General features: G+C 44.4%; 2 protein-coding genes and 1 long non-coding RNA gene across 3 annotated transcripts; all 3 read left to right on the top strand.

The window, feature by feature from the left end:
• Positions 1-5,594: 5,594 nt before the first annotated feature.
• LOC132515472 (myomegalin) lies at positions 5,595-8,818 on the top strand. The gene is made up of 4 exons (XM_060141885.1): positions 5,595-5,906; positions 7,206-7,337; positions 8,019-8,138; positions 8,664-8,818. Exons 1-4 carry the CDS (start codon positions 5,633-5,635, stop codon positions 8,816-8,818), a joined length of 681 nt encoding a protein of 226 aa, XP_059997868.1. The 5' UTR covers positions 5,595-5,632.
• Positions 8,819-9,994: 1,176 nt separating this feature from the next.
• LOC132514461 (uncharacterized) lies at positions 9,995-12,158 on the top strand. The gene is made up of 3 exons (XR_009538792.1): positions 9,995-10,071; positions 11,265-11,403; positions 11,694-12,158. It is a non-coding gene; the product is annotated as an uncharacterized LOC132514461 (long non-coding RNA).
• A 1,208-nt stretch (positions 12,159-13,366) lies between these two features.
• LOC132515471 (heterogeneous nuclear ribonucleoprotein A1-like) lies at positions 13,367-17,662 on the top strand. Its single transcript, XM_060141884.1, has 2 exons — positions 13,367-13,413; positions 16,372-17,662. Exons 1-2 carry the CDS (start codon positions 13,367-13,369, stop codon positions 17,321-17,323), a joined length of 999 nt encoding a protein of 332 aa, XP_059997867.1. The 3' UTR covers positions 17,324-17,662.
• The last annotated feature ends 78 nt before the right edge of the window (positions 17,663-17,740 follow it).

Raw genomic sequence — 17,740 nt, 5'->3', positions numbered from 1 at the left:
CTGGTGAATATAGATGCAAAAACACTCAACAAGATACTAGCAAGCCAAATCCAACAACACATTTAAAGGATCAAACACCATGATCAAGTTGGATTTATCCCAAGGATGCAAGGATTCTTCAATATACGCAAATCAATCAATGTGACACACCACATTAACAAACTGAAGAATAAAAACCATATGATCATCTCAATAGATGCAGAAAAAGCTTCTGACAAAATTTAATACCCATTTATACTAAAAACTCTCCAGAAAGTGGGCATACAGGGAACCTACCTCAACATAGCAAAGGGCATATATGACAAACCCACAGCTATATTCATTCTCAATGGTGAAAAACAAATCATTTCCTCTTAGATCAGGAAAAAGACAAGGATGTCCACTCTCACCACTATTATTCAACATAGTTTTGGAAGTCCTACCCACAGCAATCAGACAAGAAGAAGAAATAAAAGGAATCTAAATTGGAAAAGAAGAAGTAAAAGTGTCATTGTTTGCAAGACAACATGATACCATACATAGAAAATCCTAAAGATGCTACCAGAAAACTACTAGAGCTCATCAATGAATTCGGTAAAGTTTCAGGATACAAAATTAATACACAAGAATCTCTTGCATTTCTATACACTAACAATGAAAGATCACAAAGAGAAATTTCCATTTACCATCACATCAACAAGAATAAAATACCTAGGAATAAACTTACCTAAGGAGGCAAAAGACCTGTATTCTGAAATCTATAACACTGATGAAAGAAATCTAAGATGACACAAACAGATCGAAAGATATACCATGTTCTTGGACTGGAAGAATCAATATTTTCAAAATTACTATACTACCCAAAGCAATCTGTAGATTCAATGCAATAGCTATCAAATTACCAATGCCATTTTTCACAGAATTAGAACAAAAATTTTTGTAATTTGTATGGAAACACAAAAGACCCCAAATAGCCAAAGCAATCTTGAGAAAGAAAAACGAAGCTGGAGGAATCAGGCTCCCCATCTTGAGATTATAATAATCAGTAATATTATTGATTAATATTACTGTAATAAGCTACAGTAATCAAAACAGTTTGGTACTGGCAAAAAAACAGAAATATGCATCAATGGAACAAGATAGAAAGTCCAGAGGTAAACCCAAGCACCTATGGTCAACTAATCTATGACAAAGGAGGCAAGAATATACAATGGAGAAAAGACAGTCTCTTCATTAAGTGGTGTTAGGAAAACTGGACAGCTACATGTAGAAGGATGATATTAGAACACCCTCTAACACCATTCACAAGAATAAACCCTAAATGGATTAAAGATCTAAATGTAAGGCCAGATACTATAAAACTCTTAGAGGAAAACATAGGAAGAACACTCTTTGACATAAATTGCAGCAATATCTTTTGGCATCCACCTCCTAGAGTAGTGAAAGTAAAGACAAAAATTAAAAAATGGGACATAATGAAACTTAAAAGCTTTTGCACAGCAAAGGAAATCATAAACAAAATGAAAAGACAACCTACGGACTGGGAGAAAATATTTGCAAACAATGTGTCCGACAAGGGATTAATCTCCAAAATATACAAACAGCTCATGCATCTCAATATCGCAAAAAACAACCCAATGGAAAAATGGGCAGAAGATCTAAATAGACATTTCTCCAAAGAAGACATACAGATAGCCAAAACGCACATGAAAAGATGTTCAACACTGCTAATTATTAGAGAAATGCAAATCAAAACTACAATGAGGTATCACCTCACACTGGTCAGAATGGCCATCACCAAAAAGTCTACAAATATTAAATGCTGGAGAGGATGTGAAGAAAAGGGACCCCTACACTGATTGTGGGAATGAAAATTGGTTCAGCCACTATGGAAAACAATATGGGTTCCTTAGAAAAGTAAAATAGAGTTACCATATGATCCAGCAACCCCACTCCCTGGTGTATGTTCAGAAATGACAAAAACCCTATTTGAAAAGATACCTGCATCCCAATGTTCACAGAAGCACTATTTACAATAGACAAGACACAGAAGCAACCTAAGTGTCTATCGACAGATGAATGGATAAAGAAGATGTGGTACATATAATATATACACAATGGAAATTAGTCAGTCATAAAAAAGAATGAAATATTGCCATTTGCAGTAACAGATAAACCTAGAGATTATCGTACTAAGTGAAGTCAGAGAAAGACAATTATATGATATCACTTATATGTGGAATCTAAAAAAATAATACAAATGAATTTATTCACAAAACAGAAATAGACTCACATAGGAACAAACTTATGGTTACCAAAGAGGAAATAAGAGATAAATTTACCAAAGGGATAAATTAGGAGCTTGGGATTAACAGATATACACTACTATATATAAAATAAACAACAAGGTTTTACTGTATAACACAGGGAACTATATTCAATAACTTGTAATAACCTATAATGGAAAAGAATCTGTAAAAATATATATGTATAACTGAATAAATTTGCTGTACACCTGAAACACAATATTATAAAAATATATATACTAAAATTTAAAATATATATATAAAGAGGTCAGGTGACAAAGAGGTCATATCTGAATATGGCAGCACAAGCAGCTCCTAAGTGAAGAGTCAGCCCTAGGGAATGGTATACAGATAACTGCTTCCTCAGCCATGTGCGCTCTGGAGCCATTTGTGGGTGGGAGGACAAAGAGAGGCACAGCCAGGAGGTGGAAGTGAAGGATCCAAAAGTGTGTGAGAAGAGAAACAAGCAACAGTGAATAACTCTAATGAAAACAAAGGTGTTTTTGAATTATGCTGGAAATGAGAAGGCTGTGATTCTTCTGGTTTAAATGCAGCCCCCTGAGATACACCTTGTAAGTCAGGAAGCTTTATCAGACCCCACATCACCTTAGAATGCTGGCCACAGAGAACAGGGCTCAATAACTCAGAGTAAAGGCTCTTTATCTCCTCTCTGAAGGCCTCCAATGAAGGAGACCATCCTTCCCTACAGCCCCTTTCAATTTCTGGCTTCCTGCAATTTCTGATCCTTGCAAACACTCTAAAATCTGAGAATTTCTCCTTGTTCAGTCTTGTGTGTACAGAGAAAACCAACAAGGCAGCAATACTTCCCAGTAGTTTTCATTTAATGAGGGCTATATTCAGGTCATTCATCAGTCTGTTTCTATTTGAATTGTCCTTGGTGCTTTTCCTCGAAGAAAAATGTAAAATTGTACACATTCTTCTTTTAGTCTGTACCAATCTTTCATATATTTCTGAGCGTGGAGACAATTTGAGAATAATACTCTACTTCACTTAAGCTTATGACTAGTTAATTTAGCAAAGGTATATTCCTCCCAACTTTATTATTCTTGATATATCCCATTATAATGTTGATTCAAATTCCCCCCATGGCAACATATTGGGTTTTATATAACTTGAAGTCAGTTTTGGCATGCCTATCCCCCTACTTCCTCTTTTGTTGACTGTAGGTTTTATTTTTAAGTTTCTATGAGAATTAAACTCTATACGTAACTTATGAATTTCATTACAATTCCATAGTATCTCTTTCCTACTTGTCAAAGGCATTTAAAAATTTCACATATGTCTCCTTGAATACATGTAGTAAATCTGATGTTACTTTTATCTGCCTTTGGACAACCGGTATATTCAACAAGAGAAGATGCAAGGGCAGTTTGTATGCAACAGGTGCTGGATCTACCTGGATTGGCACATGCCAGGAACCTGTGGTTGTGTTTCAGATGTACATGGGGAAATATAAGCCATGGTCAGGGGTGGAAAGGATATATTCCACACAGTTACAATAACGTTTAGAGGCACAGCAGCTGGGGTCAGGAAGAGAGAGGTGGGCAAGACAGAGAGTCATCTTCTAACTTACATCATCCCATGGTTTGTGAGCCTGAAATGTGGGAAGTTCCCCTGATATGTGCGCACTATAACTCTGCTGGGATTGGCTAGGCTGGTGGTTTCACAAGAGTGACAATGTCCACAATTTCCAAGTGTTCCACTAAGCATTCATGACTAAGTGAAGGAAGGAGTGAGCAGATTGCTCTTCAAAGTTGGGGTCACACCTCCATCACAACTCCCATATAAACTGAGGGATGACACTGCTGTGTGGGGAAACTCAAAAGTGTATCTGTAGCAGAAAAAAATAGTTAACCAAATTCTTCCTAAACTGAGATAATTGAAACCTAAAAAGTTAAGTGACTTGCCCAAAGTCACATTGCACTGATCTATTTGAAGTGTTATTAAAAATAACCTTAATACCATATATTAAGCAATTATTACCAAGCTTATTAAAAACCTCTGAAGTGTTGGCCAGAACTTGCTCAGTGGGGAAAAGCTAGTTGAGAGTGATGATTTATTTTGTACAATGGGAACCATTTTCTCAATAGGACTCAACTAAGGTAGTATATGTTCTTTATAAAAATGTTACCATGAATAGAAAAATCATCATTGTCTAGAAAAAAATCTGAGATGACTTATTGAGAACAAAAGAATTCTGCTCAACTCCGCTGGTCCACAGAGAAACAGCAGTCTTTTCAGGTAAACAAGCTGTACATATATTTCTATCTCTAAGATTATGTAATGATATAGAGACTTTCAATTTACAGGTTAAATTGACTGAAGATGATGACAAGGACCACAAGGCAACAGGGAAATATGGCTTTGGGCCTTTGGAGTTGCAAACGAGCAAATGCATAAGAATACATTATTTTGGAAGAAACCTTAGCAACATATTTGGCCATAAAAGCCACTGAACACTTAATCCATGACCTCACTCCTCACTCCTAGTTCTTAGGTGGAGCTACCTACTGCCCATATTGATAATCCCTGGAAGAAGGTAGTTTTCTGAATGTGAATATCCTAAACTATGGCCCTGTTCACATCTTTCCCTCTCTCCACCAAGTTGGGCTTCTTTTTACACAGAAGCAGAGATAATGGGAAGGCCCATGATTTCATAGGATCTATGAAAGCACCAGCCTATGAAATGAAAGGCCCTCCCTCCCCCATGGAAGAGTGTTCATGACTTTAGACATGAGTGATGACATATTTCAGTTCCTGGAACCATGTTGGGTAAGAATGAAATCACCTCTTGCCTTACCTAGAACCTCCCCCAGCCTCAGCAAAGAAGTTCCTCACTCTGGAGTAACTGGGGCCACCATGTCTAGCTGGATTTATACCCCTTTCCTCTTCTGACAACCCCAAAAGCTGGCAGGTTAGCTTCTGGGTACAGCAAGTACTCATAGGGACACAAATGTTCCCGTTCACAGGTGTGCTCAATGCTATGGCCCATCACACTCTTAACCTCTGATTTTCCCAGTGAGTTCTACTTCTGGAACTTCCCTGGAATCTGTCATGAAGAATTATCACAGGAGCCAGGATTAGGGCCACTGGACTTCCCTTTTGTGTACACTAGTGACTTTCTGATACGTTATTCATCCCCTACCTCTTGGTGTCTCATGCTAGCAAATACAAGGGGTGAAAAGTTATAGCCTCTAGGATGGGAATCCTCATCTAATTGGAATTTCCCAGCAGACTGGGACCTCTGATAGCCATGTCCCCTTTAGTGTCTGTTCTTAGCAATCACATGCTTCCTTGCCGATCCTTCTGTTCTGATACTGGTTCTCATGCATGTTTCATTCTGCCCAGGTGTCAGCAATGTTCATCCTACTTCCCCAGCCACATTGCCAACCAACCATTTAGAAGCCAGCTCTTCCCACTACCTCAACCCTGCCCAGCCCCTCTCTCCTCTGAGGGGCACCATAGGACTGGGCAGAATCCTCGAGCCTGGGTACTTGGGCAGCAGAGGCCAGTGGGACATGATGAGGCCTCAGAAAGGGAGCATATCTGGGGAACCATCTTCAGGCTCCCCCATGTACCAGCTTAACTCCAAACCCACAGGTAAAGCACAAAGCCAAGCATGTCAGCCAGTGAAATGAAATCTCAGTTAGGATCCATGCCTTTCCTATCTGGGTAGTGTTTTCCATTTCTCCTCTAGTATCTGCCTCACAGAGTGGGGATAAAAGGAAAGGGCCCTAGCAGTGCTCAGTCCTTCCTAAGTGCATCCGTTATCCTCTGTGCCCAGGGCCTCGGTGCTGAGCAAGGGTATGAGAAAGTCCGTGGCTACCTCTGTGCTGTCACATTCATCTTCTCTGTCCCTGCATCCTGGTCCCCTCACAGCCCACTCTCAGACCCTTCCAGAATGCCAGGCATGAACAGTCACAGAACATTCTTCCATCAATCAGGAGTTGTTACAGAAAGGGGGGGTGGCGCTATTTCTACACAGATCCCTACCCCTTACATAAATCCTGTGTACAAAACCAAACTCTCCCTCTCCCTCCAAACTCTCCTGGTCAGGTCTGAGAGACATCTTACCAGCTGGAGAGGTATAGCTGTACAGCTGAAGGCTGGGATGCAGCCCAGTTCCAACAGCAAGAGAATTGTGATTTTCAGAAAAAGGCTGCGTCCAAAGCAAAATGAGGCAGTTGACGTAGTTGGTCATTAGCACCCCACCCACTGCTCTTTACCGCATCTTTTTTATTTTCTTGAGGGTGTTTTCTCCAACTCTCTCATCAGCCTTCAGATCCCTGGATCAGCGCAGACTGTTTCTTTTTTCCAGATTAAAAGTAATTTGAGGGAAGCATTGGGTACTAGTCATTAATCACATAGGATGAGTTGACATGAGGTACTATCTTTTACCTTAGGCCTTCACTCTAAGGGTGGAGGAAGGGCTTTGTCCCTTGCTAACGAATGTTCAGTCAAGGGTCAGTAAGAGGAAAGGTATTAGGGTAGAGTGAGGCCTTCCCTATTATACTCGAAGTCAACTCAGGAAATGGCCACACCTGTCTAGGTCCTAGACTGAGATCCACAGCCTTCAGTGATTTTTCTAAACCATGTAAAACCCCTTACACTTACCAGTTACCCTGGTAGCTGTACATGTACAATTACAACTCCCTTACACGAACCCCTGCATGGGAGGAGGCCCATGGGGCTTGGTTAGCACCAGCTGTCCTGTGTTTGAAGCCAATTTACTCTTTAAACAAAGTCACCTGAGCTCCTGGATGCCCGTGAGAGAGACCGGTGATGTTTAGGGATCTTGCTGAGAGGCCACTGGCCAAACCCCACACCCCCCATGTGGGCCCCACTAGTGACCAGGATTCTCCATCTCCCACCTCCTCCTGTCCTGCTGGGTGACTGCAGGGACTGACCTGCTAGAGGAGCACCTTGGTGAAATCCGGAACCTGCGCCAGCGCCTGGAGGAGTCCATCTGCATTAACGACCGCCTGCGGGAGCAGCTGGAACACAGGCTCAGCTCCACTGCCCGCGGAAGCGGTAGGAGAGGCCCAGGCCTTCCTGTTTCTGGTTGTAATTAGGGAGCTGCTGGAGGTCAACCCCTAGGCAGACCTTCGCAGATTTCAAAGCACTGAGGTCTGCTTTTCTGTATTTGCTCCTTACATCAGCAAGGCAGGGGGCAAGTACTATGCTCCCGTTGCAGCTGTATCTGAGCTCAGAGAGTAACTTTCCTTGCAGCAGGTCTAACCAGGTCTGGTCCCCAGAATCCTCTGACTTCTCTTCCATCCGAATCTGCTCATATCTGCCTGCTGACTTCTGTGTCCTGGTCCTGTGATTGGCAAGTGGTAGAGCCAGGTCTGCAGGGCCTCCTCCGGCCGCTTACCGAGGTGGCCTTCCTCCCCCACCCCCGCCAGGCTGCTGACACTTGGAAGCCGTCCCTTCCATACGCCCTTGTCCTGCCCACACCTCAGCAGCAGCTATTTAGGGGAAAGGGCCTCCTGAACAGCTACAGCCAGGGCACGTGGTAATGCACGCACAGAACCCACTCAGAGGAGCCACAGGAAAGCCAGGCATTCAGCCCATCAGGCTTTAGGCCCAGGATGCGAGTTCTCTGGGTTTTCTGCTGGGTTGGGATAGTATCTTTGGAGATACAGAATGAGCAACACAGACAGCGTCTATTACCCAAATGTGTGACTTGCCTGCTTGCACTTCCTGGAACAGGACCCACCTCTAACTTCTACAGTCCAGGCCTGGAGTCCACACCTCAGCTCTGCAATGAGAACAGAGTCCTTAGGGAAGAAAACCAGAGGCTTCAGGCTCAGCTCAGTCATGCTTCCAGAGGTGGGTGGTCACTCCCAGGCCCCTTTCCTCCCTGGCCACACCAGTCACCAACTGGAGAAGCAAAGAGACAAGGTGGAGAGAACAGAGCTACCCAGACCCAGCAACCCCAAACTCCCATAGCTATTCTCACTCTAGAAAGGGCTACTTTCTGCTAATTCCCAACCACGGGCCCTCAGACTCCTAGGCTCCAAGCACTAGGGCTCTAGGAAATCCACCACTTCTGTGCAATCTCCCTGCGGATACTGTGATTAGTTATCAAACTAGATTCCAGTTAGTGCCTGTTCTACCTGCCCACAACTCACAGCTAGTTTGGACCTAGGAAAGGAAGGAACATGAGGCCTATACACTCTCTCAGGTTTCTTCAGACTTTGCTGCAGCTCTGTGTATCCCTCCCATGCTAATCTGCTATCCCCATATCTCCTCACCACCTCCTACTCATACACTCAGGGCTCCTCTTTGGTTACTAATTCTCACGATTATTGTTGGGCTGCACTGTGCAGGTCTGCAAGCCTTGTAATTCCCCAGCTGCAACACCAGAGAAACAGCCCATAGACAGTGACAGAAACAACGTTCAACAGATACAGAATCTTACAAGTCCTAAACAAAGGTCCTGGAGCGACGCTCCACAGTGTTCGGCAAACAGCAGGCAGAACAAGGCAGCAATCTTCACTACTCGGTGAGGGAGGCGACCATTTATAGGGAGAATTGATGTCAAGTAGGCTCACCGGGGAAACCAGAGCCTGGGGGTGGGGGCAAGCATGTAGGTGGTTACTGATTAAGCCCTATAGTTAAGCAGATTGGATAGTCATGTAGGTGAAGGAGGGGCTGGTCAGCAGAGAATGGACAGAGAGCAAGAGAACAGCCATCTTGAATGGTCTGACCATACAGTTGTGTCTGGAGGTACCAGCAAAACATCCTCCAGAGCTTTCCCAACACTATTCAGTGGGCATCCACAGGTGGGCATCCTTTCCTCTGTGGGCTGAGGGGGGATTGGGGAGCCGACCGAAGTCCAACCTAAGTGTTGATTGATTTAATCAAATCAATATATCATAATTAACAAATTATTTTTACTTATATTTATTGAATAGTCATAAAAGACTAAGAGTATTGTCCAAAGGATTAAGCCCAGAATGAAAGATTGCTTGTGGAAAAGGAGAGAGACATCAAGAGTTATTTCTAAATTAGCCTCTTCAGAGCAAGAGATGTGAGAGGAAAGGTCACTGCTTGGGAAGATAACAAAGGCCATAGATAAGGGAGAAGGTAGAACTTCTAAATTACCATTGCATGCCTGGAGAGACCAGACAGACCTCCCAGGTGAGAAGACAGTAAGATTTTAATGAGCTCAATCTGCCAGGCCCAGGTGATTCCACCCCAGACGACTGACAGCCCCGGAGCCTTATTCTCAGAGTCCCTGTCAATAGTCTTTGAGAAACCATGAAGATCAGAGAGATGCTGCAAGACCAGGAAAGGACAGATAGCTCTATTTGCAATATGATGAAAACAATATATACTAAAAACTGTACACAAGAAATTTTGATGTGGATCCTTGGCAAAATTCAAGAACGGATTACTGCACAGAAAGTATGTGAGGATTTAGAAAACAGTGAGTGTCAGGAAGCAGAGTGTTTTCCCTAAAACCAAAGTGGGCCATATTAAATCAGAGGATCAAGGGCATTGCACAGATAGAGGTTCCCATTCCCCAGAGCGTGTGCATGTGGTGAGCAGATACTCGCTTTTCTTCCCCTGGTAGCATAAGCTGGCCTTCCTTTTGCCTTGGTTCTTTTGTCAGGATGGAGGCAGACCTCTCCTCTGCGGTGGCTGCTTTCAGTGCAGCTCTGACTCCATCCCCTCTCCCCACAGCCCTGACCCCCAGGATAAGTAATCAAAGAGCAGAAGGAAAAGACATGGAGGAGGCAGAGACACGAGAGCCCTGGTAACCCCTAAATGTTCCGTTTCTTTAACTTTCTGAAGTTTGGCTGCGCTGAAGTTCAGGACCATGTTAAAACATCAACATCGGGCTTCCCTGGTGGCGCAGTGGTTGAGAGTCCGCCTGCCGATGCAGGGGACACGGGTTCATGCCCCGGTCCGGGAAGATCCCACATGCCACGGAGCGGCTGGGCCCGTGAGCCATGGCCGCTGAGCCTGCGCGTCCGGAGCCTGTGCTCTGCAACGGGAGAGGCCACAACAGTGAGAGGCCCGCGTACCGCAAAAAAAAAAAAAAATCAACATCTCCTTTCCCATCCTAGCCCACCCCCACCTCCAGGTCCACATAGGCAGGATCACAGAATGTCACCAGGAGTCACCCGGCCTCTTGTAGCCACCCCCTGGAATCCCAGAAAATCACTTACATCTGTGTCTCAGGGTCAGGCCTGGGGAGAGTCAGCCTCCCCGTGGTGCTCTCAGATCTCAGACTGCTTTCTGGTTGGTGACCTTGGATAGGCAGGTTTCAGGATCCCTCCCAGGTGTTCTAACCCCCAAATAATATCGCTGATACTTTAGGGAACCCAACTATGCTAATTCCAAAGGAGGGGGTGTTTGGGGAATTCCCTGGCAGTCCAGTGGTTAGGACTTGGTGCTTTCACTGCCATGGCCCAGGTTCAGTCCCTGGGTGGAGGAACTAAGGCCTTGTAAGCCGTGTGGTGCTGGGGGGAAGGAAAAAAAGAAAGGGCTGTTTTGCCATCTTGAGATTGGCACAAATATTCAAATATTAACCAACTAGCAGACTACCTCAGGCCAGCCCTGGCTCCCCAGGCGTGATATCCAGGCGTAATATTCCTAACGACCAAGTCTTACTTGTGATGCCCAAGTGATATAACTATGTCAGCACGAAATCTGAGCTCCTGTTCACAGCTGGGAGCTTCAGTGTGGCCTGGAGTCAGGTTCTCTGCAGCAACAGGAGTGTAGCCTCTGCTAATCTGCATGGGGGCTTCCAGGTCCTCAGTGGTCCCACCTCATGGCCCATCCTGAGCCACCACCTGCTGGAGGGATTGAGAGGCCTTAATGGGGGAAATCTGCTCCAAAACTACTTGAGAAGATGGTAGAATCCTATCTGGAGCTGTAAAGAGCCACCGAACACAGGGTGCTTTAGGCCTTCTGACCGTTGACAGAGCCTGTTTTTCTTCCCAGGGAGAGTCCATGAAAAGGGAGCTTCTGGAACTGAGAACCAAACTATCCAAACAGGAGAGTCTCCTTCAGAGCACAGCTGAGCATCTGAAGACCGCCAACCAGCAGAAGGAGAGCATGGAACAGTTTATATTCAGCCAGTGTGGGTGCCCCCAGCCAGGGAATGGGACAGGAAATGGGGGTCCTTCCAGGTCCGCCACCTGTGCTGTGAATGGACAGAGACCAGAGAGGTTAGGGGATGGGGGAGACTGATGTGACGTCTCTAAACCTCCTGTGCCATCAGTAATCGTGGAGGCAGAGGAGGGGACACGGGGTGGGAGGGGCAGCAGGAGACCCCGAGCTGAGTGTCCAGAAAGACAAGTTTTAGAAAAATCCAACGCAAGCGTGGGCCCACTGGTAATTTCTGCCTTGGGGGCTGCTTTCTCGTTTCAGTGACCAGGACACACGATGTTTTGAAGAAGGCAAGGACGAATTTGGAGGTAAGGAAACTACTGCACCAGTCGGAGCCATAGAGCCCGCCCCAAACTTATCACCATCTGTCATCAGAGTGTGCAGGTGATCCTTGACCTGCTCTGACCTTCCAGGAGCAGATGTCTGGTCCATCTGTGGGAGCTCGGGTCCTCATGGGCATCCCTCTAGATTCCATCCTCATCAGCCCTCCACCCCAATCAGCAACCTCCCTGACCTCTCGGTTGACCCTTACTTTGTCATTATCTTCCCTCCTTATTCCAATTCTGTCTCCTTTATGCCAGGTCAGGAGTGAGGAGAAATGCAGTTCAGTTGATTCTCGAGGTCAGAGGACATATGGGGTCTGCCTCTGAAGCAGCTTTCAGTAGAGGGATCCTGAGGCCTGTCTTGTGTTCTGGGGTTTCCTATACCACCTTATGAAAAAATAACAGCAAGGGGCTTCCCTGGTGGCACAGTGGTTGAGAGTCCTCCTGCCGATGCAGGGGACACGGGTTCGTGCCCCAGTCCGGGAAGATCCCACATGCCGCAGAGCGGCTGGGCCCATGAGCCATGGCCGCTGAGCCTGCGCGTCCGGAGCCTGTGCTCCGCAATGGGAGAGGCCACAACAGTGAGAGGGCCACGTACTGCAAAATATAAATAAATAATAACAGCAAGATATAACTTTTTAAATTGATTTCACTGCATACTGTCATGGTGAAGAAAGCAATTTGATTTGGACATATCTTTTTCTGTTAACACAAAAGAAAATTGTTGGGTCTTATTGATCTAAAAGAGAATATGGTAATAATAAAAACTAAAACTTAAAGGGAAAGATTTTATATATATGGCAGACATTCTTAATGTTTATTTAAAACAGTAACATATTCTCTAGCAAGCTCTTTGAACGAAACTTGAGGTGTTAAAAATGGCTTAAAAATCAGAAGCTAGTGGGGCCGGGTCAAGATGGCAGAATAAAAGGATGTGGAGCTCACGTCCCACAGATACATCAAAAATACATCTACATGTGGAACAGTTCTCACAAAATGCTTGCTGAATGCTGGCAGAAGATCTCATAAAACCAAAATTGCAAGAAAGATCACCACAAAACTGGGTAGGACAAAAGGAAAGAAATAAAGAAATCGGGACAGGACCTGCGTCCCTGGGAAGGAGCTGTGAAAGAGGAAATGTTCCCTCACCTTAGGAAGCCCCTTCATTGGTAGGGAGATCATCCAGGACAGAAAGGAAGATTCAGAGGCTCAGAGAAGAGTGCAGCAGCCAGTTTGCAGCAGGCAAAACAGAGACAGACCAGCACAGAGGGGCTGTGCCACCTCCCGGCACTCCCCAGCCCAAGACACACACTGGCTGGTATACACAGGGGCAGAGGGCTGAAACTCGGGCTTCAGGGGACAGACCCAGAGAGAGGACTGGGGTTGGCTGTGTACAGACAGTCTGAAGGGGCTGGCGTATGGTCCAAGCCACAACCAGCAGTATGGGCAGGAAGAAGCCCAGGGTCCAGCCTTGCAGCCCCACTGTTAACACACTCCCTAAGGAAGGGACGGGGCCTGCCATGGCAGCCTCATTCTGGTGTGCTCACAGTGGGTGCAGCTCCACCTCTAAGAGTTCTGGGAGCACGCAAACACTGGTAGGTTGGCCCACACATGGAGTCAGGGCTGAAATCCAAGCTGATCCAAGTGGGAATTCAGAAGTAGGGCTGAAATCTGAGTCTTCTCCCTGTGGCTGTGCAATTCACAGATTGACCTGCTGCGGGTGGCTTTACAAACTCAGCGCCTGCAGGACATCTGACCAGTTTACTGGTTATCCTATGGCTAGGGTGGGCGTTGGGATATGGGCTGGCTGCAGGCTCTTCTGTCACATATATGTGGAGATGGAGCCAGGATCTGAGCTGACTCAGTAGCTCCCACAGCAGGTCCAGGCACACAACTGTGGTAGTCCTGGTGCCTGACTTCAGCGGTTCTGTGCCAATGGATCTGTGCTAGTGGCTTTGTGAGCACAGTGACTGACAGACCCCTGGGCCAGTTGCCTGAATGCCCATGGTTGAAGCAAGGCCAAGGGCAGTCTCAAAAACAGTGTACTTTGTGATCCCACACAAGAGTTGACAGGCAACACCACAGAGTGCCCTTTCCAGTGGAAAGCCTCTAAAGATGAATACTCAGTGGCTCCTCTCCCAGCAGGGGTGCTCCAGTCCCACGTACCTCACACCACAGTTCAGAAATGGATCTGGGGGTGTCTACTTCAACAACTGGGGAGGAGACCCTGCGTTGAACAGGGCTGTGACAACCACAGAGCAAAGAGGAGGCCGCACTAAACATCCAGTGCAAGCTCTGGTCACCACAACAATTACATGCCCTATCAAGGGGATAACGGCCAGCACACACTGAGGAAAGACAAGGCAGGAATCCATACTAAAAATAGCCCTTGCAGCAAAAATATTAGACTCACAGAGGCTACACAGGGATGCCCCCACATAAAAACAGCCCTTCAAGAGATATGGGAACATATGTATATGTATAACTGATTCACTTTGTTATAAAGCGGAAACTAACACACCATTGTAAAGCAATTATACTCCAATAAAGATGTAAAAAAAAAAAAAAACCAGCCTTCAAGACCACAGTAGATAGAACTACCAGATGACCCAGGAATCCCCCTACTGGGCATATACCCTGAGAAAACGATAATTCAAAAAGAGTCATGTACCACAATGTTCATTGCAGCTCTATTTACAATAGCCAGGACATGGAAGCAACCTAAGTGTCCATTGATAGATGAATGGATAAAGAAGATGTGGCACATATGTATAATGGAATATTACTCAGACATAAAAAGAAACAAAATTGAGTTATTTGTAGTGAGGTGGATGGTCCTAGAGTCTGTCATACAGAGTGAAGTAAGTCAGAAAGAGAAAAACAAATACCATATGCTAACACATATATATGGAATCTAATTTAAAAAAGAAAGGTTCTGACGAACCTAGGGGCAGGACAGGAATAAAGACTCAGATGTAGAGAATGGACTTGGGGACACAGGGAGGGGGAAGGGTAAGCTGAGATGAAGTGAGAGAGTGGCATTGACAATATATACACTACCAAATGTAAAATAGATAGCTAGTGGGAAGAAGCCACATAGCACAGGGAGATCAGCTCGTGCTTTGTGACCAACTAGAGGGGTGGGATAGGGAGGGTGGGAGGGAGATGCAAGAGGGAGGGGATATGGGGATATATGTATACGTATAGCTGGTTCACTTTCTTATACAGAAGCAACTAACAAAACAATGTAAAGTAATTATACTCCAATAAAGATGTTAAAAAAAAAGACCACAGTAGATAGCTGTTTCTCCTAAACTCATAGAGTCAGAGAAATATAAATGAAATGAAGAAGCAGAGGATCCACTCCCCATTAAAAGATCAAGAGAATTCCCCTGAAAGAACAATGAAAGTGACCTCTCCAGTCTACTAGACCTCGAGTTCAAAAAGGAGGTAATGAAAATGCTGAAGGAATTAAGAAAGACTATTGACAGAAATTCAGATTACTGTAAGAAGGAACTAGAAACTATAAAGAGGAGCCAATTAAAATTAGAAAACTCATTTGCTGAGACAAAAGCTGAGCTAAAGGCAATAAATAGCAAGCTGGATAAGAAGAACAAATAAGTGATCTGGAAGATAGAATAATGAAAATCACCCAATCAGAACAGCAGACAGAAAGACAAATTTTAAAAAATGAAATCAATATACTAGACTGGTGGGATAATATAAAGTGTGCCAAGCTATGCATAATTGGCATCCCAGAAGGAAAAGAAAGAGAAAAAGGGATCAAAAATGTAAGAAATTATGGCTGAAAATTTCGCAAACCTAAAGAAGGAAACAGATATCCAGTTACAGGAAGAACAGAGGGTCCCAAAGAGATGAACCCAAACAGACCTATGCCAAGACATATTATAATTAAAATGGCAAAAGTTAAAGAGAGGATTCTAATCATAGCAAAGAAATACAAAGAGTTAATTAAAAAGGAACCCCCATATAGAGCTATCAGCTGATTTCTCTACAGAAATGTAGCAGGACAGAAGGGAGTGCAAGATATACTCAAAGTCCTGAAAGGGAAACCTGCAACCTAGGATACTCTACACAGCAAGATTATCATTTAGAATAGAAGAAGAGATAACGAATTTCTCAGACAAGCAAACACTAAAAGAATTCAGCAATACTAAGCTTTCTTCCCCAAAAAATATTGGAAGACCTTCTCTAAATAGAAAAAGAGCAGAAATCTATAGGGAAGAAAATCACAACTGGAAAGTAAATCACTTAAATAAGCTAGTACACAGATTTTTTAAAAATCAAAAAAAATGTTTGTGAAAGTGATGGTAACTACAATGAACAGCAAAAGGGATAAACATGAAGCTGTAAAATTGGACATCAAAATCATAAAATGTGGGGGAGGAGAGTAAGAAAATGTAGATCTTTTTTTAGAATGCGTTCGAGCCTATATGACTACAGGTCTAAAGCAAGTAGATATAGTAATGGGTTAATATACTTGAAAAACAGTGTAACCACAAATCAAAAACATAGAATAGCTTTTCTGCTCGTGGACGCCGCCGAGTAAGCATCGTTGACGTCTCGCCCCTCCTCCACTTGCCGTCACGTCTAAGTCAGTCACCCAAAGAGCCCGAACAGCTGCAGAAGCTCTTCATTGGAGGTTTGAGCTTTGAAACAACCGATGAGAGTCTGAGGAGCCATTTTGAGCAGTGGGAAACGCTCACAGATTGTGTGGTAATGAGGGATCCAAACAGCAGGCGCTCCAGAGGCTTCGGGTTTGTCACATATGCCACTGTGGAGGAGGTGGATGCAGCCATGAAGGCAAGGCCACACAAGGTGGATGGAAGAGTTGTGGAACCAAAGGGGGCCGTCTCAAGAGAAGATTCTCAAAGACCTGGTGCCCACTTAACTGTGAAAAAGATTTTTGTTGGTGGCATTAAAGAAGACACTGAAGAACATCATCTAAGAGATTATTTTGAACAGTATGGGAAAATTGAAGTGATTGAAATCATGACTGATAGAGGCAGTGGCAAAAAGAGAGGCTTTGCTTTCGTAACCTTTGATGACCATGACTCTGTAGACAAGATTGTCATTCAGAAATACCACACTGTGAACGGCCACAACTGTGAAGTAAGGAAAGCCCTATCTAAACAAGAGATGGCTAGTGCCTCATCCAGCCAAAGAGGTCAAAGTGGTTCTGGAAACTTTGGTGGTGGTCGTGGAGGTGGTTTTGGTGGGAATGACAACTTTGGTCATGGAGGAAACTTCAGTGGTCGAGGTGGCTTTGGTGGCAGCCACGGTGGTGGTGGATATGGTGGCAGTGGGGATGGCTATAATGGATTTGGTAACAATGGAAGTAATTTTGGAGGTGGTGGAAGCTACAATGATTTTGGCAGTTACAACAATCAATCTTCAAATTTTGGACCCATGAAAGGAGGAAACTTTGGAGGCAGAAGTTCTGGCCCCTATGGTGGTGGAGGCCAATACTTTGCCAAACCCCGAAACCAAGGTGGCTATGGTGGTTCCAGCAGCAGCAGTAGCTATGGAACTGGCAGAAGGTTTTGATTATTGCCAGGAAACAAAGCTTAGCAGGAGAGGAGAGCCAGAGAAGTGACAGGGAAGCTACAGGTTACAACAGATTTGTGAACTCAGCCAAGCACAGTGGTGGCAGGGCCTAGATGCTACAAAGAAGACATGTTTTAGATATTACTCATGTGTATGGGCAAAAAAACTCGAGGATTGTATTTGTGACTAATTGTATAACAGGTTATTTTAGTTTCTGTCCTGTGGCAAGTGTAAAGCATTCCAACAAAGGGTTTTAATGTAGATTTTTTTTTTTGCACCCATGCTGTTGATTGCTAAATGTAATAGTCTGATCATGACGCTGAATAAATGTGTCTTTTTTTTTAAATGTGCTGTGTAAAGTTAGTCTACTCTGAAACCATTTTGGTAAACTACCCCAACAGTGTGAAGTTAGTATTC

This window comes from Lagenorhynchus albirostris, chromosome 2 (genome assembly GCF_949774975.1).
Source record: "Lagenorhynchus albirostris chromosome 2, mLagAlb1.1, whole genome shotgun sequence".
Classification (NCBI taxonomy): Eukaryota; Metazoa; Chordata; class Mammalia; order Artiodactyla; family Delphinidae; genus Lagenorhynchus; species Lagenorhynchus albirostris.
Note: the sequence above shows the minus strand (reverse complement) of the source record. Positions and strands in the feature narration are given on the sequence as shown.